Source organism: Palaemon carinicauda, chromosome 3 (assembly GCF_036898095.1).
Source record: "Palaemon carinicauda isolate YSFRI2023 chromosome 3, ASM3689809v2, whole genome shotgun sequence".
In the NCBI taxonomy this organism is placed as follows: domain Eukaryota; kingdom Metazoa; phylum Arthropoda; class Malacostraca; order Decapoda; family Palaemonidae; genus Palaemon; species Palaemon carinicauda.
The window spans coordinates 197,140,827-197,165,625 of NC_090727.1; the positions used below are offsets into that span (position 1 = coordinate 197,140,827).

Here is a 24,799-nt window from a genome sequence, read left to right on the forward strand (position 1 = left end):
AAGCATCTGGTATGGATGGTGTGAGAGCTGAGATGTTGAAGGAAGGGGGTGTGACTGTACTTGAATGGTTGGTGAGATTGTTTAATATGTGTTTTGTGTTGTCAATGGTACCAGTAGATTGGGTTTGTGCATATATTGTACCACTATATAAGGGTAAGGGAGATGTGCATGCATGAGTGTTGTAATTCAAGAGGTATTAGTTTGTTAAGTGTAGTTAGAAAAGTGTAGGTAGAGTAATGATTAATAGGATCAAGGATAAAACAGAGAATGCAATCTTAGAAGTACAGGGTGGTTTTAGAAGAGGTAGGGGTTGTATGAATCAGATTTTTACAGTAAAGCAGATATGCGAGAAATATTTAGCTAAAGGTAAGGAGGTGTAAGTTGCGTTTATGGATCTAGAGAAAGCGTATGATAGAGTTGATAGGGCAGCAATGTGGAATGTGATGAGGTTATATGGAGCTGGTGGAAGGTTGTTGCAAGCAGTGAAAAGTTTCTACAAAGGTAGTAAAGCATGTGTTAGAATAGGAAATGAAGTGAGTGATTGGTTTCCGGTGAGAGTGGGGCTGAGACAGGGATGTGTGATGTCGCCGTGGTTGTTTACCTTTTATGTTGGATGGAGTGGTGAGAGAGGTGAATGCTGGAGTGCTTGGACGAGGATTAAAACTGGTAGACGAGAATGACCATGAATGGGAGGTAAATCAGTTGTTGTTTGTGGATGATACTGTACTGGTTGCAGACACAGAAGAGAAGCTTGGCTGATTAGTGACAGAATTTGGAAGTGTGTGTGAGAGAAGGAAGTTGAGAGTTAATGTGGGTAAGAGTAAGGTTATGAGATGTACGAGAAGGGAAGGTGGTGCAAGGTTGAATGTCATGTTGAATGGAGAGTTACATGAGGAGGTGGATCAGTTGAAGTACTTGGGGTCTGTTGTTGTAGCAAATGGTGGAGTGGAAGCAGATGTACGTCAGAGAGTTAATGAAGGATGTTAAGTGTTGGGGCCAGTTAAGGGAGTAGTAAAAAATAGAGGGTTGGGCATGAATGTAAAGAGAGTTCTATATGAGAAAGTGATTGTACCAACTGTGATGTCTAGATCGGAGTTGTGGGGAATGAAAGTGATGGAGAGACAGAAATTGAATGTGTTTGAGATGAAGTGTCTAAGGAGTATGGCTGGTGTATCTCGAGTAGATAGGGTTAGGAATGAAGTGGTGAGAGTGAGAACGGGTGTAAGAAATTAGTTAGCAGCTACAGTGGATATGAATGTGTTGAGGTGGTTTGGCCATGTTGAATGGAAAATGGCTGTCTGCTAAAGAAGGTGATGAATGCAAGAGTTGATGGGAGAAGTACAAGAGGAAGGCCAAGGTTTGGGTGGATGAATGGAGTGAAAGAAGCTCTGGGTGATAGGAGGATAGATGTGACAGAGGCAAGAGAGCGTGCTAGAAATAGGAATGAATGGTGAGCGATGGTGACGCAGTTCCGGCAGGCCCTGCTGGTTCCTCCGGTGCCTTAGATGACTGCGGAGGTAGCAACAGTAGGGGATTCAGCATTATTCAGCTTCATCTGTGGTGGATAATGGGGGAGGGTGGGCTGTGGCACCCTAGCAGTACCAGCTGAACTCGGTTGAGTCCCTTGTTAGGCTGGGAGGAACGTAGAGAGTAGAGGTCCCCTTTTTTGTTTTTGTTTCATTTGTTGATTTCGGCTACCCCCCAAAATTGGGGGAAGTGCCTTGGGGTATGTATGTATAATGATAATAATAATACCGAGCCAGAAAGCAAAGTGGGTGCTCAGCCCAGGTGTGAGAGAGAGCAGGGTAACCAGCTACCTCCCACCATTCCCGCTAACTAGCGGATGGGGGTAGTTATCCCTTGCTAAAATCTTATGGCTTGTCTTTCAACTTTGCTGAAAGTAACATCCCCTATAAATAGTGAATGGTTAGTATAGTGACGGAATAAAATGCTTTTAGTATGTCTGGTAATTAGCTGGTGATGAAAATCTGTTGCAGCATGTTTCTGCTGGCAAAAAATGCACCCTAGTGTATGTTCAGCTACTAGCATATCTCAAAGTTTTCCTTGCAGTGTTAATGTAGGAGTAAATAATTCAACAACAGAATGGAGACTTTGCATAGAACAGACGCAAAAGGTTACCATTAAAGGAAATAAATGGAAAATCCTAAAATCTTAAAATTTGGAGGCTTCAATAGAGCAAAATTTAGAAGTTGAGGCCGATACAAGAAAACTTATTGCATATATAGCTGAATAGCTTAATTCTGTTAAATTCTGATAATGGTAATCATGCAGTGTCTTCTAATACTGCTGCTCAGACTACTGTACTTGCAATTTGAAGTTTTCCTATGTTTTCACAGACAAGGGAATAGATTACTGTGTCAGGTGGAAAGGAAGTCTCTTAATACTTTCGCCCTTGTTTTCTATATCTCATCTCCAGCAGAAAGGGCGAATAATTTATAAAAAAAAATAAAATGCCTAACCATACTATCACCAATTCAAGATCACTTTCGAATCCCTTGTCAACAAAAGGAGAGGTCATTTAGACTTATCAAAATTAAAATTTGCAGGATCTTCACTTTATATTAAATTGCTTAATATGTTTAGATAGAATCATTTTGGATACTTCTCCAGACCTACTGTATTGTTTCTTAATCAAATTCAAGCCAATTGGGACAGAAACAAAATCTGCTGAAAGGAGATTATGATAATTCAATGCACATTATTATTATTACTAGCTAAACTACAACCCTAGTTGGAAAAGCAAGACGCTATAAGCCCAAGGGCTCAAACAGGGAAAAATAACTCAGTGAGGAAAGGAAATATGGAAATAAATAAAAGATATAATAAATGAACGAAAAAAATATTTTAAAAATATTATTAGAACAGATATTTCATTTATATACATAAAAACATTTGCTGCATGTTTGAACTTTTGAGGTTTTACGAATTTAACTATCTGACTAGGAAGATTATTCCACAACTCTGTCACAATATTGAGCATCATGAAGGAGAAGGCAAGGCTATTAGAATTAACATGCCTAGTATTACGAACAGGATGGAACTGTTCAGGAGGATCCAAATGTAAAGGATGGTTAAAATTATAAAAAAACTTATGCAACATGCATAATGAACTAATTGAACGACGGTGCCAAAGATTGATATCTAGATCAAGAATAAAAGATCTATTAGAGCATAAGCTCCCGTCTAACATATTGAGATGAAAATCAGCAGCTGAAGACCAGACAGGAGAACAATACTCGAAACAAGGTAAAATGAAAGAATTAAAATACTTCATAAAAGATTGGTCACCATAAATCTTAAGAGACTTTCTCAATAAGCCAATTTTTTTGTGCAATTGAAGACACTGACCTAAAGTGTTTCTCAAAAGTAAATTTGCTGTCAAGAATCACCTAAAATCTTAAGTAATACTTCTAGTTTTGTTAGGATTCAACTTCATACCCCATAATTTGTGCCATACACTAATTTTAGCTAGATCTCTATTAACCCTTAACCCCCATGGGCGTACCGGTGCGTCCTTGCAAAAAACTGCTATTTGCTTTTTTTTTTTTTTTTTGATAACTTTATGAGAAACTTCAGGCATTTTCCAAAATAATGAGACCAACCTAACCTCTCTATGATGAAAATTAAGGCTGACAGTGCAATCTAAAAAAAAAAGAGAAAATATTGCAAAACGTGCTTGAAAAAGAAAAATGCCTGGGGGTTAAGGGTTGGAAAGTTCCAAATAGCATTGGGGGTAAAAGGGTTAAGGGATTCAGCAACCCCAGATCTACATTCAGGAGATGGAAATGATGCAAAAAGAGCAGCATCATCTGCATATGCAACAAGCTTGTTTTCTAGACCAAACCACATGTCATATGTATATAGTATGAAAAGTTATGGGCCAAGAACGCCAGATATCACATTCCTATGCTTACTATGGTAACCATCAACAACAAATCTTTGAGATCTATTACTTGAAAATTCAATAATGATGCTAAGAAACAACCCACCCACTCACAACTGCTTGAGTTTGAAAAATGTTATTTTCATTAGTAAAATAAATTTTTGAATATACTTACCCGATAATCATGTAGCTGTCAACTCCGTTGCCCGACAGAATTCTACGGGAGGGATACGCCAGCTATCACTATACTAGAAGGGGGTGTACTCACAAGCGCCACCTGTGGCCAGGTACTACAGTACTTGTTGTTGACGCCACCTCACTTTTTCCTCGGTCCACTGGTTCTCTATGGGGAGGAAGGGTGGGTCAATTAAATCATGATTATCGGGTAAGTATATTCAAAAATTTATTTTACTAATGAAAATAACATTTTTCAATATTAAACTTACCCGATAATCATGTAGCTGATTCACACCCAGGGGGGTGGGTGAAAAACCAGTGTACAAGACTTACTCTGCCTTTAATAAGATCGTCTTCCTTACTGAGCGCAGCGTTCCTCTTGGAAGGCTGAATCAACTCAAAGGTGCTAAAGTATACAGGGCTGCAACCCATACTAAAGGACCTCATCACAACCTTTAACCTCGGCGCTTCTCAAGAAAGAATTGACCACCTGCCAAATCAACAAGGATGTGGAAGGCTTCTTAGCCGACCGTACAACCCATAAAAAGTATTCAAGAGAAAGGTTAAAAGGTTATGGGATTATGGGAATGTAGTGGCTGAGCCCTCGCCTACTACTGCATTCGTTGCTACGAATGGTCCCAGGGTGTAGCAGTACTCGTAAAGAGACTGGACATCTTTGAGATAGAATGATGCGAACACTGACTTGCTTCTCCAATAGGTTGCATCCATAACACTCTGCAGAGAATGGCTCTGTTTGAAGGCCACTGAAGTAGCCACAGCTCCCACTTCATGTGTCCTTACCTTCAGCAAAGCAAGGTCTTCTTCCTTCAGATGAGAATGTGTTTCTCTAATCAGAAGCCTGAATAGTAAGAAACTGAGTTCTTAGAACTTGGAAAAGAAGGTTTCTTGATAGCACACTATAAGGCTTCTGATTGTCCTTGTAAAGGTTAAGACCTTTTTAGATAGTACCTAAGAGCTCTAACTGGGCAAAGTACTCTCTCCAGTTCATTCCCCACCAAGTTGGACAGGCTTGGGATCTCGAACGACTTAGGCCAAGGACGTGAAGGAAGCTCGTTTAGCAAAAACCGAGCTGCAAGGAACATGTAGCCGTTTCAGATGTGAAAACAATGATCCTGCTGAAGGCGTGGATCTCACTTACTCTTTTAGCTGTTGTCAAGCACACGAGGAAAAGAGTTTTTAATGTGAGGTCCTAAAAAGAGGCTGATTGGAGAGGTTCAAATCTTGATGACATAAGGAACCTTAGGACCACGTCTAGATTCCAGCCTGGAGTGGACAACCGACGTTCCTTTGAGGTCTCAAAAGACCTAGGGAGGTCCTGTAGATCTTTGTTGGTGGAAAGATCCAAGCCTCTGTGGCAGAAAACCGCTGCCAACATACTTCTGTAACCCTTGATCGTAGGAGCTGAAAGGGATCTTACTTTCCTTAGATATAACAGGAAGTCAGCAATCTGGGTTACAGTGGTACTGGTTGAGGAAACTGCATTGGTCTTGTACCAGCTACGGAAGACTTCCCCTTGAGACTGATAGATTCTGAGAGTGGATGTTCTCCTTGCTTTGGCAATCGCTCTGGCTGCCTCCTTCGAAAAGCCCCTAGCTCTTGAGAGTCTTTCGAAAGTCTGAAGGCAGTCAGACGAAGAGCGTGGAGGTTCGGGTGTACCTTCTTTACGTGAGGTAGACGTAGAAGGTTCACTCCTAGAGGAAGAGTCCTGGGAATGTCGACCAGCCATTGCAGTACCTCTAAGAACCATTCTCTCGCGGGCCAGAGCGGAGCCAACCAACGTCAGCCGTGTCCCTTTGCGAGAGGAGAACTTCTGAAGTACCCTGTTGACAATCTTGAACGGCGGGAATGCATACAGGTCGAGATGGAACCAATCCAGCAGAAAAGCATCCACGTGAACTGCTGCTGGGTCTGGAATCGGAGAACAATACAATAGGAGTCTCTAGGTTATCGAGGTAGCGAACAGATCTATGGTTGGCTGACCCCACAGGGCCCAAAGTCTGCTGCAAACATTCTTGTGAAGGGTCCACTCTGTGGGGATGACCTGACCCTTCCGGCTGAGGTGATCTGCCATGACATTCATACCGCCCTGAATGAACCTCGTTACCAGCGTGAGCTTTCGATCTTTAGACCAGATGAGGAGGTCCCTTGCGATCTAGAACAACTTCACGAAAGAGTCCCTCCCTGCTTGAAGGTGTAAGCCAGGGCTGTGGTGTTGTCAGAGTCCACCTCCACCACTTTGTTAAGCTGGAGGGACTTGAAGTTTATCAAGGCCAGAAGAACCGCCAACAACTCCTGCAATTGATGTGAAGTGTCCTTTGCTCCTGATTCCATGTTCTCGATCATTCCTGTCCGTCCAAAGTCGCACCCCAGCCCGTGTCTGATGTGTCCGAGAGGAGACGGCGGTCGGGTTTCTGAACAGCCAAAGGTAGACTTCCTTGAGAAGAAAGCTGTTCTTACACCACGCGAGAGAAGACCTCCTCTCTTCGGAAACAGGAACTGAGACCGTCTCTAGCGTCATGTCCTTTATCCAGTGAGCAGCTAGATGATACTGAAGGGGGGGAGGTGGATTCTCCCTAACACGATGAACAGGGCCAGCGATGAAAGTGTCCCTGTTAGACTCATCCACTACCTGACTGAGCATCGGTTCCTTCTCAGCATGCTCTGGGTGCATTCTAGGGCTTGGAAGATCCTTGGGGCCGACGGAAAAGCCCGAAAAGCTCGACTCTGAAGATCCATACCCAGGGAGACAATGGTCTGGGATGGGATGAGCTGAGACTCCTCAAAATTGACCAGGAGGCCCAGTTCCTTGGTCAGATCCATAGTCCATCTGAGAATCTCCAGACAGCGACGACTTGTGGGAGCTCTTAAAAGCCAGTCGTCTGACGGAGCCGGACACAAGATCATGGTACTGCTGCACAGTCTGTGAACTGTCAACCATGGGGAAGCGAGGAAGTACAGTGACAACCCGAAGCTGTCTAGACTGTCTGGGTCGTACAGACAACTCCTTATCGGGTTGCTGAGGTTGCCGCACTGCGTCACAACAAGTCACTTCTGCTGGTTGTTGAACGTCTTCCCAGTGACACACTGACTCCGTAAACAAAAAATCCTTTAACAAGGTCTAAGCTTGGACTGTATGTCTTGCAACACAGCTCAAGGTCTATGGGAGCAGGTGTGGTAACAGACGGGGTTAGTGACTGAAGTGGAACCATTACCTTCCCTGGAAGCATGTTATGCTTAAATAAAAGTCCATTGGAGGCTACGCAGCTAAAGGCTCCTCTCCAATTGACAGAGTCCTCAAGGGAATATCAGAGGGAGGGAGAAAAGCACTTTCTCATCTACAGGGACCATATCCGAGAAAAGTTAAGTTCTCTCAGTGAGGGTTACAATGGTGCAAAAGCAGCAGACTAGAAGGCAACATTATGAAACTGCTTGACAGTCTAGTGAGTTGGCAACAACCAAAGATGTATGACTGAGAAGCATGCGGTAAGGTATGCAGAGCATGTTGTATGCAGAGCATGCTGTATGTAGAGCATGTTGTATGCAGAGCATGCTGTATGCAGAGCATGTTGTATGCAGAGCATGCTGAATGCAGAACATGCTGTATGCAGAGCATGTTGTATGCAGAGCATGCTGTATGCAGAGCATGCTGAATGCAGAGCATGCTGTATGCAGAGCATGTTGTATGCAGAGCATGCTGTATGCAGAGCATGCTGTATGTAGAGCATGCTGTAAGGTAAGCAGAGCGTGTTGCATGGCGTTTAACATTTCTCAGAAATTCCATGACCAGTGCTAGAGTGCTTCATGCATGCTTGCATGGGGTTTTAATATCAACATAATATTACCTTACATTCATAACTCATGATTCATTTTAGTTTTGAAGATATTTTTGCCATATTTTGCGATATTGTTAAAAATATATTGCAAGGAATACATATATATTTTTATATAAGTAAGACAAATAACCTCCATTATCATAATGTTTGTGTAGGCATACATGTATATGATTACAAACGCAAGTTATGAAAGTAATGAGGTGTTATTATTGTCATTTGTTATTTCTCAAGTTGAGGAGAAAGTGGCAGATGCATGCGTTGAGGTGGCTGACTCATAGCATGAGGTTGCTGCCTCATGAGTTGCGCTTGCTGTAAGGGTTGCGGATGCGCAGTAGCAGGTTCCTGAGGTGTGAGCTGTGAGCGATGAGGTAGTGGCTGCGCAGAACACAGTAATTGTCTCGCGAGTTGAGGCTCCTGAGGCGCAAGGCTAAGGTGTTGTGGTTGCCTTGAGGAGGGTTGAGCTCGCTGCAGCGAGAGCTGAGGAGACTGACTCATGGATGGGAGAGGTTGTTGTACCTCAAGAGAGTGTTGCCTCACTGGTGGAACTGCAAGTGGAAGCGGAGGAAGTAAGGAATAATCTTCCTGTTCCCATTGCTGAGGTTGCCTTAAGGAAGGCGGAGGGAGCTGCACACCACTGGAAACAGTAAACTCAGAACGTGCTAAGGTATTCTGAGGAGCCTCAACATCGTACGCCTGGCAGGCAGTACTGCGGTCAGGCGGAGCGATCGCAGGAGGAGGTGTAACCTTCTCAGCCTGAAACTCACGCATTAAGACCCCAAGCTGCGACTGCATGGACTGCAGCAAAGTCGTCTTGGGATCAACGGACGATAAGGTCTGTTGTGGCATCGCCTTACCTCTCTTAGGAGGTGTGCAGTCACCTGAGACTGAGGAGAGTCAGAGCTAACCCAATGACTGCATCCGGGTTGTTGAACTCTAACTTCGTACGTCTGGCATAGGTCTGGACTTTACGTTTAAGAGGTCTTGAGACCTGAGACCAGCGTTTTCTCCCCGAAATTTCTTCTGCAGACGAGCAAAATAAGGGCTCAATCGTCTGCGGGTGGGAGTGACGGTCTCTTAAGACACGCCCGCAACCACCGAGGATACTTCTGTGCGCCGATCAAGGCCTGCCGAACCCTTTTGCCCTTCGACATTGCTTCTCCCCTGGGCTTGGGAGCTTGCAAGAGGTCCCGGACTGGGAGGACGACTGGCACGCACAGAAGTACCCTCACGCACAACACTGACACACTTTGCGCTAATCACTTATCACTTTTGATTTTCTGTTTGCACTTATTTCACCGAACTCGAAACTTTAAGTGGTTTGTACCTGAAACACGCAATTCTATCCTTTCTCAAAAGTTAGTAATTGCGAAAACAGAATTACAATGTAACAGAAAAATCTAATGAAAGATAAATAATTCAGTGGCTGGAAAGAGACTAAACACTAGATCAAATAAACTACGTTTAAAATCTCTCACCGCATAAAGCTTGAGAACAAGAAAAACTCTAGAAACGTTTACCTTCTTCCCCTAAAGAGACTAGGGAGAAGAGCAAAAACGATAACAACGTTACTCGCTTGAACGAAACGTTTATCCTCCTCTTTCTCCCTCCGTCTCCATCTCTCTCTCTCTTTCTCCCTCCGTCTCCATCTCTCTCTCTCTCTCTCTCTCTCTCTCTCTCTCTCTCTCTCTCTCTCTCTCTCTCTCTCTCTCTCTCTTGACTTAGAACCTGAGAGAAGAGCCCAATCATATATATCGTTAAAACATATTATTGTTAAAGGAAAATATTTCCCAGAATTAAAACCATTAAGTTAAGAAAGAATGAACAAAACGCTAGACACGGTTACTCTTACTGCAACGTGACACCGTGAAAACTCTCTCGCTATCGTAACGATAGAGCGCAAGTTGAACGTTCTGAAACGTCAACAACTGCAGAGACAAAACAAAACGTTAGTTCAACTTTGAAAACAGTACGAGACTATCAAAGAAATTCTTTCAAAAACATTAAAATAGCATAATATGTTAACAGGTAAAACCGAAATGACGGGCTCAATGTTAATTAACTTCGGTACAAGAAAAGACCGCCTACCATTAGGAAAGGTCGAATATATAAAAATTAATTTTAATAATTTTATAATAAAAGGAAGTTAATCGAAGAGGCCTATAAAAGGCGGAGAGATATAAAATAAATCTATAACTTTTGTTAAGCAAAATTAAGAAAGAGAGTCTATACTCTCTTAGACACCAACACTTCCGTCTAAGGGAAGGGTCGGCCATTAAAAGGTGAAAGAGAGTTCATACTCTCTTCGTCACCATAATTAAATTAATTCCAAAAGCTAACTAAGCTAATATAGAAGTTTCTAGTATAGCGAATAGCTGCAAATTTTAGAGAAATACTTCACCAAACCGTGAACAATACTCCAAAATCATAAGCGTATCCAAGAACGTCTTGCCGGAAGCACGACAGAGGAAAAAGTGAGGTGGCGTCAACAACAAGTACTGTAGTACCTGGCCACAGGTGGCGCTTGTGAGTACACCCCCTTCTAGTATAGTGATAGCTGGCGTATCCCTCCCGTAGAATTCTGTCGGGCAACGGAGTTGACAGCTACATGATTATCGGGTAAGTTTAATATTGAAAATAAGGGCCTCATGATTAACACGGTCAAAGGCAGCACTAAAATCAAAGCCAATCATAAAAACTTCCTGACCACAATCAAGGGACTTCTGTACAGCATTGGGGATTATGAGAAGAACATCACATGCTCTAAGGCCTTTACGGAAACTAAATTGCCAACTAGGGAACAGATGATTACCCTAAAAAAATGTAGCAAAACGTTTTGCCAAGACATTAAAAAACATTAGAAAATATGGTAGTTATGGTAATTGGGCAGTAATCAGTTGGGCTTGAGCTACCACAAACACATTTACATAGTGGAGTAACATTACCAATTCTCCAAAAAGTGCTAAAAGCTCCTCATCTTGCTAACTTATGCAAAATAAGATAACTTTGGAGTCAAGAAATCTGGGTCTACACCTCCATAAACATCAAGGTCCATCATCAGTTTTAATTTCACGAGATTGAAAAGCTAAACTAGCTAGTTTAGCCTCAGGAAAACAGGAATGAGGAAGCTAGAGTTTTTCATTACTCTGCTTAGTGTCAAACACATCAACCAAAAGGGTTACCTTTTCATTTGGACAGTGAGTGACTGAGTATTCTGGTTCAAGTAAAGGAGGAACTGTTGCATCTACACCAAAAAGCGCAGGTTTAAGGGTAGTCCACCACTTAGGTTCCTGAATTGTACTAAAAAGGTACATTAAGTAGGCTATATGCAAGTCAAGCACTAGATCTTGAACATAAAACAGGTTGGCCATTTTGGCAATTGCACATTATGAGGAATCAAAATTCGTATATACTAACCATTCTGAAGAATAATAGCAGTGAAAAAGCACAATAAAAGTTATCTTGGTAGTGATGCAGAAACTGTAAAAGTTTTATAGTCATATGAAAGAACAATGATTAGGAGATATATATGCCATAATCTATGCTGCTCATAAGCAGTAGAGTTTCGATCTTGAACAGTACATAAGATATAAGATTGGGATTGACTGTAACGAAGCAAGACAATTTAAGAGAAATTCATCTTAGTTCCTTATTAGAAAAGCAATATATTGTACATTCTAAGATAAATAAAAAATAATGCTCTCAAAGTAAAGTACCTAAAATGTAATTGGGTAGTAGCATCAAATTGCAAAATGCATTCGTAAAACACACAAAATATAAAAATAAGATAAATTATTAGTAAAACAAAATACTCTAATGTAATATATAAGATTAAAGAAAATAAAAACTTGAATACAAACTGTGGTAATGAAAAGTACACCAATGCTTACCAAACTGCTGGATTGCCCTGTCAGCAGACCATGGTAACTCAAGAGTGATATGTACTCTTCTCCTTTGGTTTTTAACTCTGCGGTCACTTTGCAAGGAAATACCAGAACTGGCAGCTTCGGAGATAATGGCTATGTCTTTTTCTGAATTCATAAACCTTTCTTTTTCTGAAAAAAAAGGGGGGGGGAGATATTAGAGGAACAGCAAAACCTACATTTTTATGGCATTTGAAAGAAAATGAAAAATCAGTCATCTCTAGATAATTTCCTTGTCAAGAGTGTAAAAGAAAAAAGATAGGGAAGTGCCCAGAAAGCATAATGTAAGTAAATCAATTAGTGATCGTGAACGTTGTTCCAGAGAGATAATTCCTGATAAGGTTCTCATGTAGGGATATTCTATCTACAAGCAGTACAGTAACCCCTTCTTCCTCCTCCTCCTCTCATTTCTCATGTCAACCATGACTTTCTTCAAAGGTAAAATGCAGGTAAATTTGTTCATAATTCTATTTTTCATTATGAATTATTAATCTGTATTCATTTCTAATATTAGGGGATATAATCTTAACTGTAATTGTCATTACAAAATCTTTAAAAATAAGCGTATATATGTAATTATGGATGTGTGGAATGCTGAATAAATTTCACTTAACTTTTATGGGGGAGAAGACTGTTCTAAGACATGGGCAATTTAGGTTGCGAGCTTGCTCCTAAAACAAATTAAACTCGTAGACCGAGGTTATACTTTACTGTATATGTTCACAGTTGAAATATGCCATCTATACAAAGGCTGACTTTAGAATATATTAGAAACTATAGTTGAAGAAATACCTATATCATATGCATTTAATAACGAAAAATACATAGTACCAGTACTCCTACACCTTGAATGGTCATCAGTTTGCCACTCCCAGACCCAGAGTTAACAAAAAAAAAATCAGCAACATTTTCACCTGATTGATAAGGTACCTCCCAACCTCAATTTCATGATGGGTTTCCATCATCTAAACAAATTAAAATTGGAAAAAGGGAATGCTAATATAAGAACTAGGACTACAGATATAGAAATTTTGAATCCATGATTCATGTAATTAGACTTTGATACCAAACCTCAACAAAGATATAGGAGTTTGGATCCTATTCAAAGGGGAAAAAAGTTTTAGAAAGAGGAAAAGTAAAACTTTATATATTCATCAATACCTTTATCTATTTCCAAAGTGCCATTTTATCATTGACAATATCAATGTCACTACAATACACTGAATATATTAGACTTTTAATCCATAAAATTTCCAATTCAAAACACGAACCCGATCACCTACCTTTAATATTTAAAATTTCTAAAGACACATCAACTTCCGAACGCGATTCATACTGAACTTGGCCATCATCCCCTTGCACCACTCTCCCTTTTCTTCCTGTCATTTCGGCAACATTTTCAGGGCCCCCAAGTTCATCTATCAACTGATCTAAGGTGTTAGGTGGAAGTTTTCGGCCTAAGTTATCAATTGCTTTTAGGAGCTCTGTTTTATACCTATTTGCTTTCTCAACATGGTCTCTGGGTGGTGGCGGCGGTTTCTCTCCGTTCTCCTGTCGTCGTTTTCCGTTCTTCTGCTTGTGATTCTTGGCTTTGCCTCGTTTTTTTGGACGGCCCCACGTATCTAAAAAGTACCATTGCAATCTAAATCTTTTAAAGCAACAGAACAAATAACTTAAATTCAGCAGAATGGTCAATACCTGTTTACATCAAATTAATTTTATCACTTGCTTTGTTACAACTCTAGTGGGAAAAGCAGGATACTATAGGTCCAAGGGCTCCAACTGGGAAAATAGCCCAGTAAATAAAAAAAAACTTACCTTCATCATCAAAATCACTAATTCCTGAGAAATCTGAAGAAGCTTCTGATGAATAAGCATCTTCTTCATCTTCTTCTTGACCACTTTCACCTTGATAAAAAAAATTAGACTGTCAGATAAAGCTAGAAATGAAAAGTGGTGATAAATATTTCAGTATTATGAATGAAATCTTTCAAAATAAAAGTTTTAAAGATATGGTACACGACAACTACGTACATAGCATTACTTCAGCTCTAATGAAAGCAATATGCACACAGGACATAAGCAACACGAGGAAGCATTGAAAATACCATACCTAAATAAAAAATAATTTATATTTTATTGCTAGTTCAACTTCAACTATATACTCAACGCTATGCTACTTGTCCTGTAATTAAATTACTCTTCCTAATAATCTACATTTGAAAGGAAAACTACCAAATCCATCAAACCTTAAACTATCAACAAACCAAATTTTATTCCATCTCAAATTTTCAGAATAAGTATACAGTAATCAGAGTAATTTGTTACCATATACATATACCATACAAAATAGAAAAAATATAATCAATAAAACAGGATTTTGAAGATTGGGAAATTAGTAAAATAACTCAGGACAGGCAAACAGTACAGTAGTCAAGTGGCAGGAAAATATGCTTAAAAAATTACTGGTAAACAAATCCTCCAACAAATTACTTGAATACAATTACTGTATCATCAACCACTGCTAGGACTCTTAACATCCATAAAAATAATTCTAGGTGTTCGTTATAAGTCCATGATTTGATTGAAGAAAGAACAATAACAGCTGGACTGTTTCACCAACATAGGATAATATAAAAAAACGTCATAAAAGAGCTGTTACTATATTAAGTAATCCCTTGGCTATCAGGAGTGTTACGTTCAACCCATACCGGCCCCCTCCACTGCTGATGTGAAAAACCGCAATGTCGATACAGTACTATACAGTTGCATAGTTCTTTGTATCACCTACAGTACTCAATGCATTATATTTTATTTACTACATTATATAATGCAATACTTCTCTGTATTCTTGTTTATTTCCTTACTATATTAATTTTCAGTTAAAAAATGACAAAAGAAAAAATTACCGTGCGTGTGGAATAATAATTATAAATATGTAATAGCACGCAGAAGACCCAAGATATAGATTTACCTATAATTCAAATAATCCATGATGTACTAAGAATGGTTGCAGAGTAATAGTATAGAGAAGTATGAAAGATATAGAGAGAAAAATGTGTAAGTAAAGCGCAAGGTAAGTGAGGCAAAGAGGGCAGCTGACCTGAGATGGGGTCATTCATATAAAGAGAATAAGTAGTAGTTTTGGAAAGAAGTGAAGAGAGTAAGGAAGACTGTTTCAAGAATTGAAGAGAAAGTGAACGATGGAAATGGAAGGTTGTTAAAAGGAGAGGAGGCAAGGAAAAGGTGAGCCGAATATTTTGAAAGTTTACTGAATGTTGAGGATAATAGGGAGGCAGATATAATTGCTGTTGCAGGTGTTGAGGTGCCGGTGATGGGAGATGAGAAAGAGAGAAAGAATACAAGATAGGAAGTGAGGAGAGCACTAGATGAAACGAGAGTAGGAAAAGCATCTGGTATGGATGGTGTGAGAGCTGAGATGTTGAAGGAAGGGGGTGTGACTGTACTTGAATGGCTGGTGAGATTGTTTAATATATGTTTTGTGTTGTCAATGGTACCAGTAGATTGGGTTTGTGCATGTATTGTACCACTATATAAGGGTAAGGGAGATGTGCATGCATGAGTGTTGTAATTCAAGGGATATTAGTTGTTGAGTGTAGTTGGAAAAGTGTATGGTAGAGTAATGATTAATAGGATTAAGGATAAAACAGAGAATGCAATCTTAGAAGTACAGGGTGGTTTTAGAAGAGGTAGGGGTTGTAGGAATCAGATTTTTACAGTTAGGCAGATATGCGAGAAATATTCAGCAAAAGGTAAGGTGTATGTTGCATTTATGGATCTGGAGAAAGCGTATGATAGAGTTGATAGGGAAGCGATGTGGAATGTGATGAGGTTATATGCAGTTGGTGGAAGGTTGTTGCAAGCAGTGAAAAGTTTCTACAAAGGTAGTAAAGCATGTGTTAGGATAGGAAATGAAGTGAGTGATTGGTTTCCGGTGAGAGTGGGGCTGAGACAGGGATGTGTGATGTCGCTGTGGTTGCTTAACTAATATGTTGATGGAGTGGTGAGAGAGGTGAATGCTCAAGTGCTGGGACGAGGATTGAAACTGGTAGAAGAGAATGACCATGAATGGGAGGTAAATCAGTTGTTGTTTGCGGATGATACTGTACTGGTTGCGGACGCAGAGAAGCTTGGCCGATTAGTGACAGAATTTGGAAGGGTGTGTGAAAGAAGGAAGTTGAGAGTTAATGTAGTTAAGAGTAAGGTTATGATATGTAGGAGAAGGGAAGGTGGTGCAAGGTTGAATGTCATGTTGAATGGAGAGTTACCTGAGGAGGTGGATCAGTTGAAGTACTTGGGGTCTGTTGTTGCAGCAAATGGTAGAGTGGAAGCAGATGTACGTTAGAGTGAATGAAGGATGTTAAGTGTTGGGGCCAGTTAAGGGAGTAGTAAACAAGAAGTTTGGGCATGAATGTAAAGAGAGTTCTGTATGAGAAAGTGATTGTACCAACTGCGACATATGGATCAGAGTTGTGGGGAATGAAAGTGACGGAGAGACAGAAATTGAATGTGTTTGAGATGAAGTGTCCAAGGAGTATGGCTGGAGTATCTTGAGTAGATAGGGTTAGGAACGAAGTAGGGAGGGTGAGAATGGGTGTAAGAAATGAGTTAGCAGCTAGAGTGGATATGAATGTGTTGATGTGGTTTGGCCATGTTGAGAGAATGGAAAATGGCTGTCTGTTAAAGAAGGTGATGAATGCAAGAGTTGATGGGAGAAGTACAAGAGGAAGGCCAAGGTTTGGGTGGATGGATGGAGTGAAGGAAGCTCTCGGTGGTAGGAGGATAGATGTGAGAGAAGCCAGAGAGCGTGCTAGAAATAGGAATGAATGGCGAGCGATTGTGACGCAGTTCCGATAGGCCCTGCGGCTTCCTTCGGTGCCTTGGTTGACCGCGGAGGTAGCAACAGTAGGGGATTTAGCATTAGGAAGCTTCATCTGTGGTGGATAACGGGGGAGGGTGGGCTGTGGCACCCTAACAGTACCAGCCGAACTCGGTTGAGTCCCTTGTCAGGCTGGGAGGAACGTATAGAGGAGAGGTCACCTTTTTTGTTTCATTTGTTTGATGTCGGCTACCCCCCCAAAAATTGGGGGGAAATGCCTTGATATATGTATGTATGTATGATGTACTAAGGGCATAATTGGTGAACTGCTATATGGAGAGAGATTACTATATATCAATGGAACTAATTTCATAGCTATTTCACAGTACATTAAAATTATAATAGATAAATTATTGATTACTGTAAAATTTGCAGTGGGTCCAATGACCTGGTTAAACTTTGCTTCACAGATACCATAATACATCTATTTTGAATGTAAATTCTACATTCAGCATGAGACATGCAAAAGGTATGCATAATATAGCTAGGGCACAATTTTTACCATATTGCCCAAAGCAATTATAAAATTTGTCACTACCAAAAACAATAATGTGTAGGTCTATGATTGAATTCTTTTATTTTTGATGCAATGAAGGAAAACCAAGGCGTTTTTAATCATTTGTATAAGTTAGTGTCTTGGATGAGGATGCCTTTGATAGAAGGGATTAGAGAGGGTGCATCAGGGCCTCCTAATTCAACCCTACCTAAAAGAAAATAAGGGAAAATAAAGCTTGATAAACTAGCCGAACTGTATTTAACTTTATATCATGCCACAACAACATCAGTTTTAATATCAACTCTTCACAATGATTTCCTATTAATAAAAAAGTAACCAATGGAAGCTGTTTAAAACAACATTATTAAAGACAGCATTAAAAAATATTGAATTGTGCAAAGCCAAATTAAAAAATAAAAGTTTATGGATCCATTATAATGTTTCATAGAAGGCCAAAAATTGTTTTGAAATACAGATAGTCGTCAACTTATGACTGCTCGACTTCATGACAACTTTTTTCACTGTGATGATGTCACAAGCATGTTTGAAGTAGTGCACTAATACAAAAATTTTCCTTAAAAATAACCAATTTTCTGGTATAAAACTGAACTGATCTATCTTGGTAAGTTAGTATTTTCTTTTAATGATATTATACAGTATCGATTTTCAGTAAAAAATACATTAAGTTTTCATATCTGTGGAGTTCATATCCTATGTCTGGGGAGGTCATATTACCGGCAGAAAGTAAGTGGGCAATAGAGTGATTTCCTTCCATTAGGCTAACGATTAATGTTAGTATTCCCATTATCGAAATATCAAGTAACAATAAAAAGTATTTTGCGCGTATCAGTGGTTTTAAGTGGTACTTGATGTAAAATTGATTCTACACTAGTTTTATTTCACCTCTGATAATAGATCGATATTTATCTAAAGAAAGTACACTAATAGGATATATTTTCTTTACCATTATAGAAATTAAATAATAGTGCTTGATAAGTTAACATTTTCTTTGATTTCTTGCAAGAAATAAGAAAAGGGTTTTACGGACAATATTTCACAAGTCGTTCTTTGTCGAGTTCAAGTCCCGTCCGTGACATCATATGCATGAGGAAGGCGCAGGCAAACCATATGATTTTCTTTTCAATTAACTACAGAGAAAGAGAGAGAGAGAGAGAGAGAGAGAGAGAGAGAGAGAGAGAGAGAGAGAGAGAGACTCTCTGTACTGTCCTGATGTAATGTTCGTTACGAAGAGATTTTGAATAAGTTAAGAAAATTATATAAACTCTGCGTTATTCGCAAAGCATGTGCGCATAATCCCAATAGGACAGCGTGACCTTGAAATCAGCTGATGCCTACCAAAAGTAAATCGAAAGGAATTTTTGATCCTTGAAATGCTCAAGAAATTGAAAAATAAAAAATACATAATTTCATAAAGCACAATTAAACACTTTCTAATGAAATATAGAGGCTTAATAACTTAACCTAAACCTAAATACTGTATGAAGCTTTAAAATTTAACTACCTGTACGCATGCACACACGCACAGAGAAATAGCGAGAACATATTTGCACGATGACAAATAATAATACTATAAAGGAACTGTATGATAATTGTGAAACCCTATAACATATTGGTGTTGATGTAATATTTATCGTGAAAATATTTAGAATAAGATAAGAAATTATATAAAAAATACGCCATTTGTTTGTGCGTAATCTTTCAATCAATAACCAAAGGTAAAGAAAATATTGAGTAATTCCTAACTTAAAATGCTTCCGATATTGAAAATAGAATATAAGAAGGTTTTAATAGAGCATATGATATCCTATGAAACAAGAAATGAAATAATAATATACAGTAGGAAAATATTGATAAAATATGACAGATGATTGCCGAATCATGACGCATCATAATAAAGCTATGGAAAATTTACTTTTTAGACTTGACATAAAAGTCCAAATCGACTTCTGACGAGTCTCTTGGTCATAAGTCAATGACTACCTGTACTGCTTATGCACTTCACTAAAAATGGAGTTTTTATGATAAAACAAAGCTTTATGAATACTTACCTGGCAGTTATATATATATAGCTGGCTGAGTTTCCGACTTCGGCAGAATTTAATCGAAAATCGCGGCAACCGCCTTGTGGTGGTTGTGTGGTTAGATGGTTAATAACCCTTACAGGGTGGTACTTGGAATCATTCCCGTTTTCTGTTCCTCAGATTATCTTTGCCCGACCTGTCTCCTGAGGGGAGGTGGGTGGGCTTTAATATATATATATAACTACATCACACATACATATACCAAGGCACTTCCCCCAATTTTGGGGGGTAGCCGACATCAACAAAGAAATAAAAACAAAAAGGGGACCTCTACTCTCTATGTTCCTTCCAGCCTAACAAGGGACTCAACCGAGTTCAGCTGGTACTGCTAAGGTGTCACAGCCCACCCTCCCACATTATCCACCACAGATGAAGCTTCATAATGCTGAATCCCCTACTGCTGCTACCTCCGCGGTCATCTAAGACATAGGAAGAAGCACCAGGGCCTACCGGAACTGCGTCACAATCACTTGCCATTCATTCCTATTTCTAGCATGCTCACGTCTATCCTCCTATCACCCAGAGCTTCCTTCACTCCATCCATCCACCCAAACCTTGGCCTTCCTCTCGTACTTCTCCCATCAACTCTTGCATTCATCACCTTCTTTAGCAGACAGCCATTTTCCATTCTCTCAACATGGCCAAACCACCTCAACACATTCACATCCACTCTAGCTGCTAACTCATTTCTTACACCCGTTCTCACCCTCACCACTTCGTTCCTAACCCTATCTACTCGAGATACACCAGCCATACTCCTTCATCTCAAACACATTCAATTTCTGTCTCTCCATCACTTTCATTCCCCACAACTCCGATCCAGACATCACAGTTGGTACAATCACTTTCTCATACAGAACTCTCTTTACATTCATGCCCAACCCTCTAACTGCCAGGTAAGTATTCATAAAACTTTGTTTTATTCTAAAAATTCCATTTTTATGGATAGGACTTACCTGGCAGTTATATATATATAGCCGATTCATACATTTGGAGGAGGGAAACAGACAGAAAAACATAGTTGGGGAAACAACAAAAGAGTTGTAGGAGAACAAACACCTTGATTCCTTACCTACTAAGGTAGCTGACTTCAAAGGTAACTGCCTCTAGAGTCGCTTTCCCTTAGGAGTGTTCAGCCAGGAGTAGACCTGCTACGCTGCAAACAACTCAATGGAGTCTGTCAAAGGGGTAGGACCAACAACTTGACTAGACTTCAGAAACTACCTTCGCCCCATAAAATAAAAAAGAATTGCAACCTTACTAATACTAACCACATAATCTTACAGAAATAGATATAAGCTATCTATCTGGACTGAGGGAACCGTACCACAAGACGAGGACCTCAGACAACCATAAAAAACACAAACCCATATACAAGTACATAAACTAAGGTTGAGTGGGGGTAGTAACTCCTTTGCCTAATACAGAAGCCGCAGCGACGTATGGGCCCAAGGTATAACACTTGTCATAGTCCACTCTTACCTCTCTGAGGTACAGTAATGAGAAGCGAAGACAGAGTTGCTCCTCCAGAACTTTACGTCCATGATCTGCCTAACTGACATATTTTTCCGGTATGCCAGTGAGGCAGCAATGGCTCTTACTTCGTGAGCCCGTACTTTTAACAGGGCGAAGTTTTCTTCCTCTCAAAAGAGGTGGGCTTCCCTAAAAGTTTCCCTCAGGAAAAAGGACAAAGCGTTATTTGACGGGTTTTTGAGGATCCTTCACCGAACACCATAAGGAGTTGGAAGCACCCCTCACGTTCTTAGTGTGGGCCAAATAAGCCTTGAGAGCCCTAACCGGGCAGAGGAGCTTTTCCTGTTCCGGGGCCAGGGTTTCGAAGGGTTCTCATTTTTGGCGAGAAAGTCGAACTTCAAGGCACAAACCGCTCCATTTTGGGTGAAGCCTACACGCTTCTCGATTGCCTGGACCTTGCTGATCCTCCTGGCAGTCGCTAGAGTCAAAAGGAAGAGGGTTTTCTTAGTCACATCTCGCAGAGAGGCTTGCGAGATAGGCTCAAACTTCTTGGAGCACAAAACCTTGAAACACCACATCCAGGTTCCAAGAAGGGGGTCTTAACTGCACCTGCTTCGTTGTCTCAAAAGACCTAATGAGGTCCTGCAAGTCCTTATTCTGAGATAACTCTAAGCCTCTATGCCTAAAGACGGTTGAGAGCATGCTCCTGTATCCTTTAATGGTAGATACAGACAGCTTAGCAGCCTGCCTGAGGTAGAAAAGAAAGTCTGCAATCTGGCTTAGAGAGGTAGAGGACGAGGAAACCTTGTGTCTCCTGCACCAAGCTATAAAGGTCTCCCACTTTGACTGGTAGACTCTTTGTGAAGAGATCCTCCTTGCTCTGGCAATAGCTTTCGCCGCCTGTGCCACAAAGCCTCGAGATCTAACGAGCTTCTCGACAGTCTGAAGGCAGTCAGATTGAGAGCGAGGGGGTTTTGATGAAATCTCTCGAAGTGGGGTTGTCTGAGAAGATCTGGACTTGCCGGGAGTCTTCTTGGAACGTCCATCAGCAACCCTACCACTTCAGTGCCAATCCCTCGCAGGCCAGAATGGAGCCACTAGGATCATTCGTCCCGAATCGAGGAGAGCGAATTTCCTGACAACCAGATTGATGATCTTAACGGGGGAAAGACATACATGTCCAGCCCCGTCCAATCCATCAAGAAGGCGTCCACTGCAACAGCTTCCTCGTCCGGGACTAGGGAGCAGTAGTTGGGGATCCTCTTGTTTAGACTGGAGGCGAAGAGGTCTATTACAGGTCTGCCCCACAACTTCCAGAGGCTTCGACAGACATGCGGGTTGAGAGTCCACTCTGTGGGAAGGACTTGTCCCCTCCTGCTGAGCATGTCTGCCCTGATGTTTCTCTGCCCTTGAACAAACCTTGTCAACAGCTGAGTCTCGTTCTCGTTCGCCCAAAGGAGAAGCTCTCTCGCAGTTGAGAACAGAGAGAGGGAGTGAGTTCCCCCTTGCTTCCTTATGTACGCGAGAGCTATGGTGTTGTCGGAATTGATCTCCACAGTCTTTCCTGACACCGAGGTTTTGAAGGCCTTTAGCCTTAACAAAATGGCCATCAATTCCTTTCTGTTGATATGCCAACTGATCTGACTCCCTTCACAAATACCTGAGACCTCTTTGTTAACTAGTGTTGCCCCCCAGCCTGACTCGGACGCGTCAGAGAATAACACTAGGTCGGGGTTCTTCTTGAACAAGGAGATCCCTTTTCCCAACAGAGCTGGGTCCAGCCACCACATCAAAAGATCCTTGATCTTTGTCGGAATGGGAAAAGAAAAAGTGTCCTCCTGGATCTTTCTGTTCCAAACATTAGCGAGGAAGTGTTGCAGAGGCCTTAGGTGCAGTCTCCCCAACGGGACAAACTGCTCCAGGGAGGATAGAGCTCCCAGCAGACTCATCCACTCCTTCGCTGAGCATTCCTGCTTCCTTAAAGTCTTTTACTTTGTCCAGGCACCTGGTCTGCCTCTCCTGGGAGGGAGAAGCCTGAAAAAGAACTGAATTCAGAACTATCCCCAAATAGAGAATAGTCTGATTCGGCTCGGTCTGAGACTTCCCCAGTTGACGATGAGTCCCAGGTCCTGAGTCATCGTATACGTCTTCATTAGGTCCTCCAGACATTTTTCATTTGACTGTGATCGGATCAGCCAGTCGTCTAGATAGAAGGATACCCTTATCCCTTCCTGGTGTAACCAGCCTGCCACATTCGCCATTAGTCTGGTGAAAACTTGGGGAGCTGTGCTGAGACCGAAGCAAAGTGCCCTGGATTGGAAGCATTTACCCTGGAACACAAATCTCAGATATCTCCTCGAAGACGGATGAATGGAGACGCGAAAATAAGCGCCCTGCAGGTCGAGAGATACCATCCAGTCGCCTGGACGAACTGCAGCCAGTACTGACTGAGTCGTATCCATGGAGAACTTTGTTTTCTCCACCAAGGCGTTCAGAGAGCTGACATCTAGAACTGGTCTCCATCCACCCAAGTTCTTGGGAACCAGAAAACAGGCGAGGTCTTGAACTGGCTCTATTGCTCCCTTGACCAACATCTGATCGACTAGTTCCAGGAGTGCCTCTCGTTTCCCCGCGTCGGTGTACTGAGCCACTAAGGCTAGAGGAGTGTCTGAGAGAGGTGGTTTCTTTAAAAAGGGGATCTTGTAACCTTCCTTGACGACTGAGAGGGACCAGGTGTCCGCCCCTCTCCTTTTCCAAGACTGCCAAAAACGAGACAGTCTTGCCCTTACTGGCGTCTGGAGGACTTCCATCTCATATTTTGGACCGGGGCCTTAACGCAACTCTGCTGGTCCTTGGTCCTGACTCTTGTCTTCTCCCCCTAAAATCCACTCTCGAGGAGGTCCTGCCCCGAAAGGGCTGTTGAAACTTCTGCTCCTCCTTCTTCAGAGGAGCAGGAGCAACAGGTAAGGTCTTCCTAGCAGACCGAGACAAAAGGTCCTTAGTAGCCTTCTGAGCCAGAGAAAGGGAGATATCTCTGACCAGAGCTTCAGGAAAAAGATGACGTGAAAAAGGGGCGTAAAGCAGCTCCGACTTCTGGGCAACAGTCACAGATCTAGAGGTGAAGGAGCACAAAAGGGCCCTCTTCTTTAAGACCCCTGCTGAGAAAAGGGAAGCCAATTCATTCGCTCCATCCCTTAGAGCTTTGTCCATGCAGGACATGATACTCGTCAGGTCCTTCGTGTCCTCCAGGAGTTCAGACTTCCTGGCCAGAGTCCCAAGAGACCAGTCCATGGAGCTGAAAACCTCGAAAACCCTGAAAATTCCCTTGACGAGGTGATCAAGCTCCGACATGGACCACATCACCTTGGCAGAGTTTAAAGCATGCCTTCTTGCCGAGTCCACAAGAGCCGAGAAGTCACCTTGGGAGGAGGTAGGCACTCCTAACCCGAAAGGTTCCCCTGTCTTATACCACATACCGGCCTTGGAAGCATGCCGAGATGGTGGAAAAGAAAAGGTGGTCTTGACAGCTTGTCTCCGTTCCTCAATCCAATCATCCACCTTAGCGAGAGCTTCCCTGGCCGAAATTGAAAGTTTCATTTTGATGAAGGCCGAAGACTTAGTAGCTTTCTTCCTGGTAAATTGAGACTGAGGAGAACGAGGGGCCGAAGGTTGAAATTCCTCCCCATAAAGTTCCAAAAAAGAGAGCGAGAAAGAACCTTATAATCACTAGAAGAGTCGGCAGGTTTTTCTTCCTCTTCCGAAATATCTTTGAGGTCCTGCTCAAGGATAACATCCAGAAGAGTTGGGCTGCCAGCAGTCTGGCACCGAGAGCTGTTTGAATCCTGGCGCCGAGCGCCGCCAACATCCATTCGGTGAGAAGCGGTATCGTCACGATGACGAGAAGCGGTATCGTCACGATGACGAGAAACGGAATCGTCCTGAAGATGCATGCTGCCTTCGCCTTGAAAATGCA

The 24,799-nt window shown here is 41.5% G+C and overlaps 1 protein-coding gene across 1 annotated transcript in view; it reads right to left on the reverse strand.

Annotated features, from left to right (window-relative positions):
• Positions 1–9,813: 9,813 nt before the first annotated feature.
• The window catches only part of sno (strawberry notch), a 276,724-nt gene continuing 261,738 nt past the window's right edge, over positions 9,814–24,799 (reverse strand). The window contains exons 17-20 of the mRNA XM_068368814.1: positions 13,674–13,763; positions 13,139–13,477; positions 11,823–11,987; positions 9,814–9,860 (exon numbers count right to left, since the gene is read on the reverse strand). Of these exons, the coding sequence (XP_068224915.1) occupies positions 9,814–9,860; positions 11,823–11,987; positions 13,139–13,477; positions 13,674–13,763 (641 nt within the window). The remainder of the gene's footprint in view (positions 9,861–11,822; positions 11,988–13,138; positions 13,478–13,673; positions 13,764–24,799) is intronic.